The sequence below is a fragment of the Dryas octopetala genome, chromosome 2 (assembly GCF_963921425.1).
Source record: "Dryas octopetala chromosome 2, drDryOcto1.1, whole genome shotgun sequence".
Lineage (NCBI taxonomy): Eukaryota > Viridiplantae > Streptophyta > Magnoliopsida > Rosales > Rosaceae > Dryas > Dryas octopetala.
This window is the reverse complement of record NC_141367.1, coordinates 29,726,800-29,735,526: the sequence shown is the minus strand read 5'-3', so window position 1 is coordinate 29,735,526 and position 8,727 is coordinate 29,726,800. Positions and strand designations below refer to the sequence as shown.

Sequence of the window (8,727 nt, the reverse complement as noted above, 5' to 3'; positions counted from 1 at the left end):
GAGGGAGCCGATGGTATACTAAATGGTATAAAACGATGCTCTCCCTATTATTTTCTTTAAATATAATCATATATTATAATAGAAGAGTTATGAATGCATGAATACGACCTCACAAACATTTAAATTAAATAGAAACATAATTAGACTTAGGTTTTTTAGAAAAATGAGTTTTAGATAGAGATCGAGAGTGTTTTAAATTTATAAGAAAATTATTTTAATTCATAATAAAGTTTTTCTCGATTTGAAGAGTATCTCTCTCTATTTGAAGGATATTTTCCCTCTTAGGGTGTAGAGTAAGCTTTGTAGAGGTTGTATATTAGGTTTTAACTCTGAGATTTTGGCGCCCAAAATCTTGGAGTTAAAACCTAACATAAAGTCGTTAAAGAAAAAAAATAAAAGGACTTAATAAAAAACTTTAAATTACTACTGGTTTTAGTCTAAGAAAAACTCATAAAATGGACTAGACTCGAAGTCTCCCTTAAATATATTATAAATTAATTTCCTATTTTTTCAAAATTTTAAATTTATAATACACAATTAGATTTAAAATTTAAGAAAAGAAACCCCAAACAAAGAAACTGAATCCGAAAACATTACCCTACATATCCATATATATATATATATATATTATATATAGAAGTATGAAGATGATTACCTAATTGATTAGAAGTTCCCAAATTTTAGAAACCAGATTACAATAGATTTGGCTAAAAGTGGTTTAGTGTTTTAACTGCTTCTTTCACACACTGTTTTCACATGGAAAGGAAGATATAGAGATGCCCAGTTTTGGACTGTGAGTAGCTATCTAGCTAGTAGTAGTATCTAGAAAAGAGAGCCCATTATCATCATCATTTTGGAGAGCCCATTATCAAGGTTGTCGTTCGGTGGAAAGCATGTTGCAGATGATGACTAAATCATTTTGTCCATGCATTATTCATGTTTGGATTTAGGGACCACACTCCTTTGGTCTTGTTGACTGGCACCACATGCTTGGATTCTATCTTTGTTGATCTCTTTAACTAAGCCACAGAAAGTTGGTGTACTCTAGTCCATAATTAATCAGAGACTCTAAGAGTTATCCGCACCTCCACAGTCCACAATAGGAGCAAGTAATCTAGTCATCCAGTCCATTTTCTGCAACGTGCTGGCTCAGCTTTTTGCTTCACGGGTGTCAGTACAAGCCAATTGAGTTTGGTCATGGAGAAGGACCTGACCAAGCCCAAACAAATTACAATCCATCATTAGCCCACCACCACATGTACACTGTTGGAGCAAAAAACACAACTGTTTCTCAATCAGAAAAACTTTCAACTTATTCAATTCTAATTTTTATATGTAGACAGCTGCAAGTTAACATGAAGTGACAAGTTAGGATGAGAATCGAAACATTTTGAACCTAAAACTTTTTAGAATCAAAGCTCTAATATCTTACCAGACAATTATTGAATTCTAAACTTTAAGGTGAGAATTGATGGAAAATGTATATCAAGTTAACAATGATTAAATAGGATACTGATGTCTAAAACGACGTGGTTTTAAGTTTAAAAACCCAATTTCTGGCAAAGCAATGACATAAAACTATAAAAGTCATTTTTCTAGCCAACCAATCACAATGTTTGTTATTGTGTACTAAATTAAAGGGGTATAATTAAACTAACATTATGGTGAAATTTGAATGCAGATTTCTTGACAAGGCAGCCATGGTGAGTGAGGAAGACAACCCCAAGTCACCAAATCTATGGAGGCTCAGCACCATTCATCGAGTGGAAGAACTGAAATCAATAATCAGAATGGGCCCAATTTGGGCCGCAGGAATACTCCTCATCACAGCCTATGCCCAACAAAACACATTCTCACTCCAACAAGCCAAAACCATGGACAGGCACCTCACAAGCTCCTTCCAAATCCCCGCTGGATCCATGACCGTTTTCAACATCGTCACCATGCTCTTCACCATCGCCTTCTACGACCGCGTTCTCATCCGCGTGGCCCGAAAGTTCACGGGCCTCGAAAGAGGCATCACATTCCTTACAAGAATGGGCATTGGGTTTGTCATTTCCATTCTCGCCACATTCGTTGCTGGCTTCGTTGAAATCAAGCGGAAAAAGGCCGCTTTGGCCCATAGGCTTCAGGCCCACCCATATTCCACAATTCCCATCTCGGTCTTCTGGCTTGTGCCTCAGTACAGCCTTCATGGGATGGCTGAGGCCTTCATGTCAATTGGGCACCTCGAGTTTTTCTATGACCAGGCACCAGAGAGCATGAGGAGCACTGCGGCTGCTCTGTTTTGGACTGCAATCTCAGCTGGGAATTATGTGAGCACCCTCTTGGTGTCATTGGTGCACAAGTATAGTGCTGGGCCTAATGGATCCAACTGGCTTCCAGATGACAATTTGAACAAGGGGAAATTGGAATACTTCTACTGGCTGCTCACGTTGTTGCAAGTTGTAAATCTTATTTACTACATTTTTTGTGCCAAAATGTACACGTTTAAGCCCATTCAGGTCCTAAAGAAAGAAGGTACTGAGTCTGAAGAAAAGGGTGTGGAGCTTGCCAACCGGGTGTAGTTCGTAGCTAGTTAGTTTAGTGTATAAAATATGAAGAGAATGTCTACTTTGAATTATTAATAAGTAATAGATGAAGGAGGTCATTGGTATTATCTATATGTAAAATGTAATATTAGATGTTGCTTGGCATCAGAGGAATTTCATCAAACACTTGCTTTTTACTTATTTCCGCTAGAGCAATAGCCGGCATTATAAAGATGGACTTAGTTGATGAACATAAATGTTAGTGTGTAATTGAATTGTAAGGACAATTAAATTTAAAGAAACGAAAGTGAAACTTAGTCCAAACTACATGGACAAAAAATGAAATAAGGACTCTATGTCTCATCTCGTAAAGTTATAAGCAACAAAGAAAGAACTTAATGGACAAGAGATTGACTTAAGTTTCCCCAAAAATCCGTCTCATTATAATTTTAGAGATTGACATGCAAAAGTTGTTCCTTAGGCAGACCGCATCCTTAGCGAACCTTGAAACTCATAGCCTCTCGTACGTACGTTGCACTCCCTTTTCATTTTCAACACAAGCAACAAACAAACAACTAATTAATTGCTTCATTCATTCTTCCCAACCTCCTTTTGTTATGTATTTCTGTATTTTCTTGTGATCTCGTCCTTCCCTCCTCATTGTTTGCAGCGTTATATACTACAACTTACAGTTTTTGTGAATGATTCTAAGGGCAAAATATTGTCACAACACCGGCATGGATGGCATGGCAGATAGCACCGCCACGTGCACGCCTCTGTCAATGATAGTTGAGGCCTTTGAGGAGCTGGCCAGGTTCCTCAAATCCCAAAAAGGGCTGCGTTTGGATATCTTCTGCGAGGCTTGCTCTCTCGTCTCCATCCTCTTCAGTTGCCTTGGCCTCGCCTTCAAGTTCGCCGAGTTGGAGTACGTCACCAAGGTTCATTTCTTATTTCGCCTTCACGCTTTTCTTCATGTTTGAATTGTTTGGGGCCAAAAATAAAATGTGTCACATAATGAAATATCAATAATATATGTCCCATAATTCCCATTTATCTCCATATATCGTATGTGCAATGGCTTCAATTCTGTATTTCTTTTTTGGGCAGTTAAATATTTAAAGAGTCAAAGAGATTCCTAGATGTTAAAGCCCCTAGTTCTTATCATTCTTATTCAATCGCATTGCATTCAATTCATTAGCCTTTCTGCAGGATCTCACTCACATTGTGCATGGTTTGGTTGATTCAGGTTGATGGTCTCGTAGAAGCATCAAAGACTTTTGACACTTTAGAAGATATAGTTGATTTTGATGTTGCAAATGCCACAGTAAAATCTCCGGGAAGCCATTCACGTAATTTACGCCGAGTTAGGCAGGGTCTTGACCTCATCAGAGTTTTGTTCGAACGGTTTTGGTCAAGCGAGTATGTTCATGAAGGAACCGCTTCATATACAATTGCATATTTTGCAACTCCTTCTCTCTTTTGCATTTTAACTACAAGTCTAAAAGCTGCAGTTGTATATCATTCTGCAGGTATTCTTAACCTAGTTTTTTGTTGCCTTTTAGTCACTACTCTTTAAGGGACGCTGCTTCAACAGCTTATGCCCAAGTTTGTGCGCCATACCACACTTGGGCAGTCAGGACAGCAGTTGCTGCTGGTATGTATGCTCTTCCCTCAAGGGATCAACTTCTGGTGAATCTCGAAGAATCCAGTTAAGTGTAAAAGATTTCCATCCACAAAGTTGTACTGGGTTTGAACTCACCTTAGCTTTTCTCATGCAATTATGCATCTCATTCAATTTTGTTACAGGTCAGTCAGCGGAGAAGAATATGAAAAGGTACATCTGTGCCTCACTTCCAGTTATTGAGTACATAGATAAGTTATACCTTTCTAGGAATATCAGCTTGGACTGGTGACATGGGCCTTCACCTATTATTGTATATGTTAGAATCTGTGTCTCCTTCATAGCAAAGTCTGTCCTGCATCTTTCTGTTCAGGAAAACTTGTTTAACAGTAAGAGATTTGTGCAGCTCTAGCCCTTAAAGATTACTTCTTGTCTTCTTCACATGGTAGTTATAGCATCTTCTTCTGGGTGTTCCCAGGCATTGTTATAGTCTCAAGAACAAAAATGGGACTGTATATAAATGTTGTAACCATGACACAAGGGAACTATATGTTTATGGAAGGCTATTCTTTTGAAAATTAAAGGCTTCATTCATGATGTCCTTAATAAATTGAATTTGGTAAACCTGGTTACTTTTCTGTAGTTGCCAGTGTTAATGGTAACCACATTCACCAATGTCATAAACAACCACTCCATTTATAGATTCTATGACTGTCATACATGAAAAGGATCCAGCATCTACAAAAAAACTGATGAAATTAATTTATAACCGCAAGAGATGGTGATATTATTAAACAGCCATGGGTTTTGAACTTCCTACCAAAGCAATCTCTCACTGAGTATTATCAAAGTATTTCAAGTTGCTATATCCCTGTTTCAAAAAATTTCTTAAAAGCTCAAGAACAAAATGAAGTACAACATAACCAGAAAATGCTAGAAATTACTGCAAAAGTGTGTTCCTTAGTTGGGCACCCCATTTGTAAGACACATCATCCCTTTGTCACTGACAAAAAATAGAGGCTTGGGGTCAAAAACTTTCAATATTTGGGAGTCCTGAATCATCTTCTACAATGTGAGGCTTTCTGGGTTCTCAACAATCTTTGCAAACGTCTGGAGGAAGGCAGCCAAATCAGCACCATAAATAACCCGGTGATCAGCTGTTACATTCACCTGTTGAAAGATCCACATGCCAACACCATTAAGTATCTTTTCAAAAACCTTAACTACAAGGGAAGTTATAATTTCCAACTTTCCACATAAGGTGCTGTTATGTTAAATTGAAAAAATGACAGGCAGAGAAGGAAAAATATTCGCAGTGCAGAGAAACCTGGTTTGTTAAATCCAATTCACAATATGAGATACTGATGTTTCTGGAAATTGGAGTCAGTAGATCAACTACAAAGCAAGGGCTGTTGCTCTCTTTTAACATGGAGGTGCATGGGGGTGTTTCAATACAAGGCTATGTTTCCCTCCAGCAAAATTAATTTACATACATAAAGAACTAAGTACACGAAATCATTGATACTAGAGAACAGCTACTTTCAGTAAAGCACATCACATGCCAGATTATACAAGTTTATAGCATTGGTGGCAACATTGAACCCTAATAATTAATAACGGAAATCTTCCACTCCCTGTGCTATTATATACAATATAGCTTCTTATTATTCTTTTCCTTACAGTAAAAACTAATAAATTGCTAATTAGTGGGTTGCAGGCCAAGCATTGTGTACTGACATGGAATATTTGGGAGTACTAGTAACAATGAAGTGTAATGCTAAAGAAAACAAAGTCCCCCAAAAGTCCATCTACTACTTTTCATTTGTGTATGCTCTTGAATTTTGTTCAGAGATGATGCCTTCAATACGTGTGAAATTTAACTTACATCCTTGTAAAACTTCCCAGCATATACGTGCACCAACATTATGAAACATGACATGCATTACAAAGAAAAAGGGATAACACTCACCAGCATTTTACTTTTTACACTGAAGAATCCATCTTTAACGGCTACAACAGTTGGCTTTGAAGCTCCGACAGCCATGATAGCCCCCTGATTACAATCAAAATATTCAGAAAGCAGCTAAATAATCATAAGGAGCAAAAGCATCTCATCAATTCATGAGAGCGAAAAGTCTCGCCTTTAAGGGTTAAAACTCACCTGGCCTGGAGGAAGAATAGCATCAAACCTGTCCACTCCAAACATGCCCAAATTGGACAGAGTGAAGGTTCCTACATAGAATTCAATCAATATAAACTAATGAGCACAGCAGAAAGCCAGGAGATAAGAAAAAACATGGACACAGAGTTTCTGCAATAAAGACCTGAATTGTACTCTTGGGGCTGAAGTTGCTTTGAACGGGCCTTCTCCACCAGCTCTTTCCATTTCTGGGATAACAAATACAAATCCAACTGTGCCAACAAATAAAAATTACACATTAATATTTAAACATCAAACTATTAAGAGCAAATATACAAAATTGATTAACATATAATTCACATATAGAACAGACCTTATCTGCATCCTGAAGAACAGGGGTGATCAGCCCACCATTGATTGCAACAGCAACGGCAATGTTTATGTTACTATTATACGAAAAGCTCTTTCCATCTTTGCAGCTCGAATTCACGGCTGGGTGCTGGGCGAGTGCCATAGCAGTAGCCTTGGCCAACAAGGCAGTCATGGTCACACCCTTTGGTTTCACCTGCACAATGTCAATGAATTTAGCTCAAATCCTAGAAATGCACATACCAATCAAACCAAATTGGCATTCCAAAAGGCAACAACCCAACTAAAACAAACATTATCCCAATGTACCTTCTCATAGAGGGCGTCAATGGCATCGCTGTTCACGGGGTAACCAACCCGGAACGTCGGCACCGAGAGACTCTCCACCATGTTCTTCGAAACAGCGGCCTGCATCGTCGTAAAAGGCACCACAGTCGAGCCGGGAAGCAGAGGAAGCGCGGAAGCAGAAGGCTTCGGTGGAGCAGCGGCCACGGGAGTAGGCTCGGCGGCCACGGCTTTCTTCGGCTGTTCGATTCCGGCGGCGGCCTCCACGTCAGCAGGCGTAATTCGGCCAAATGGGCCGGTGCCCACCACGGAAGCAATGTCCACCTTGTGCTGTTTGGCTAGCTTTTTAGCAAAAGGAGTGGCCACAGTCTTTCTGGGCCCGTCGGGCACCACCTTAGTAGACGGCGGAGGCGGAGGCTGTTCGATTGTTGGGGCGGGAGTGGCAGTAACAGGTGGAGGAGTGGGCGTAACAGCGCTTTCTGCGCTGGTGGAGGTTTTGGAGGAAGCTTTGGCTTTGGCCTCGGCGACTTCGGCTTCGGTCTCAGCGAGCAATCCGATGGCGGCGCCGACGGGGGCGGTCTCGCCTTCGCCGACGACGATGGCGGCGAGAATTCCGTCGTAGAAGGTCTCGACGTCCATGTCGGCCTTGTCGGACTCGACGACGACGACGCTCTCGCCTTTGTTGAGGACGTCGCCTTCGGATTTGATCCAGGAGACGATCTTGCCCTCGGTCATGGTGGAGCTGAGGGCGGGCATGAAGATCTCCCTGATCTTGGATTGGACGGTCAGGGTTCGCCGGCGGGGTTTAGCGCGAAATGCGGTGGAGGAGCGCCATGGGAGGGAAGTGGAGATGGAGGAGGAGAAGGAAATGGTGGTCTTGGAGAGAAAAGCAGAGGCCATTTGTTTGTTTGTTTGTTTGTTTGTTTGTTTGGATCTACTCAACTCTGCTCTCGACTCAGTGTTTGTGTAATTGTGTGTGTGATTTGGATGAAAAAGGTTATAGAGAGAGAAGGTGGGCGGAGAAGACGAGGTAGAGTTGGTTCGAGGCTTTCAGCTACCCACCCGCAACTGGATTTTAATTGTTTGCATCGCCATTCGCCTGCCACTTTGGCCACTCCCACTCTTCCTTCTTTATTTTCACACTTGCAACAATCAGCTACATCCGCCATTTTATTTTCACAATTCAAAAACACACTACTTTTTGTATGGAGTAGGGAAGTCCAATTTCAGACCTCTTCAAATATTTTTCTAATATTGAGAAAACATGTACCAATAAATCACAAGCTAGTTAGTTTGTATTTTTGGAATTTGGAAAATGTTGATAATAACAAGAGTTTTTTTTTTAATCATCATTGTCTATGAGATATGAACTTATGACATACTCTAACAAATAGGGATAGAGTTTAATTTATTAAACCAAATGGCCATTAGCTAATAATACCAAGAGTATGACAAATAAGAAAAAAAAAAAAAAACCTTGGATTTCTTTCATTTTCAAAGGATGAATAAAATAACCTTGAATTATTTTGTTTCCTACCAAAAAATCTTCCCTAATGGGGAATGTATATGCAAGTCCAATGCGGTTGTGAATAAGGGCTCGATCATCCCAATAAGTCTGCACCCACCCAAAAACAAAAAAGTAATGCTATAAATCCTAAAATCATGTTTAAATTTAGATCTCAAATAATGTGATATTATTATTGGTGATAAGATATCGTGAGTTTGTGACAATTTTAAAAGTACTGAGATTTGTAACGCAAACATTGTTTCATTTATTTATA

The 8,727-nt window shown here is 39.7% G+C and overlaps 3 protein-coding genes across 3 annotated transcripts in view; 2 read left to right on the top strand and 1 right to left on the bottom strand.

The window, feature by feature from the left end:
• Nucleotides 1-2,732, top strand: part of LOC147295433 (Major facilitator superfamily protein) — a 4,599-nt gene extending 1,867 nt beyond the window's left edge. The window contains exons 4-5 of the mRNA XM_086233766.1: nt 1,025-1,033; nt 1,682-2,732. Coding sequence (XP_086089892.1) covers nt 1,025-1,033; nt 1,682-2,567 — 895 coding nt within the window. The 3' untranslated portion in view covers nt 2,568-2,732. The remainder of the gene's footprint in view (nt 1-1,024; nt 1,034-1,681) is intronic.
• Nucleotides 2,733-3,232: 500 nt separating this feature from the next.
• On the top strand, nt 3,233-4,444 carry LOC147295432 (Glycolipid transfer protein (GLTP) family protein). The gene is made up of 4 exons (XM_086234271.1): nt 3,233-3,469; nt 3,778-3,950; nt 4,094-4,239; nt 4,338-4,444. Exons 1-4 carry the CDS (start codon nt 3,233-3,235, stop codon nt 4,442-4,444), a joined length of 663 nt encoding a protein of 220 aa, XP_086090397.1.
• Nucleotides 4,445-4,829: 385 nt separating this feature from the next.
• On the bottom strand, nt 4,830-8,097 carry LTA2 (2-oxoacid dehydrogenases acyltransferase family protein). The gene is made up of 6 exons (XM_086231641.1): nt 6,971-8,097; nt 6,666-6,857; nt 6,477-6,564; nt 6,314-6,384; nt 6,122-6,205; nt 4,830-5,322 (listed from the first exon to the last, which is right to left on the bottom strand). The coding sequence occupies exons 1-6, from the start codon at nt 7,844-7,846 to the stop codon at nt 5,218-5,220; spliced, it is 1,416 nt and encodes a 471-aa protein (XP_086087767.1). The 5' UTR covers nt 7,847-8,097; the 3' UTR covers nt 4,830-5,217.
• Between the last annotated feature and the right edge of the window lie 630 nt (nt 8,098-8,727).

What these genes read in the sequence shown, in the direction of transcription:
- LOC147295432 (XM_086234271.1), top strand. Translation starts at nt 3,233, where the DNA reads ATGATTCTAAGGGCAAAATATTGTCACAACACCGGCATGGATGGCATG. An exon ending in AGTTGGAGTACGTCACCAAG is followed by an intron (nt 3,470 to 3,777) that starts GTTCATTTCTTA and finishes TGGTTGATTCAG; the next exon opens with GTTGATGGTCTCGTAGAAGC. An exon ending in GAACGGTTTTGGTCAAGCGA is followed by an intron (nt 3,951 to 4,093) that starts GTATGTTCATGA and finishes GTTGCCTTTTAG; the next exon opens with TCACTACTCTTTAAGGGACG.
- LTA2 (XM_086231641.1), bottom strand. Translation starts at nt 7,846, where the DNA reads ATGGCCTCTGCTTTTCTCTCCAAGACCACCATTTCCTTCTCCTCCTCC. An exon ending in GCCCCAAGAGTACAATTCAG is followed by an intron (nt 6,385 to 6,476) that starts GTCTTTATTGCA and finishes AATTCTATGTAG; the next exon opens with GAACCTTCACTCTGTCCAAT. An exon ending in CTATTCTTCCTCCAGGCCAG is followed by an intron (nt 6,206 to 6,313) that starts GTGAGTTTTAAC and finishes GATTGTAATCAG; the next exon opens with GGGGCTATCATGGCTGTCGG.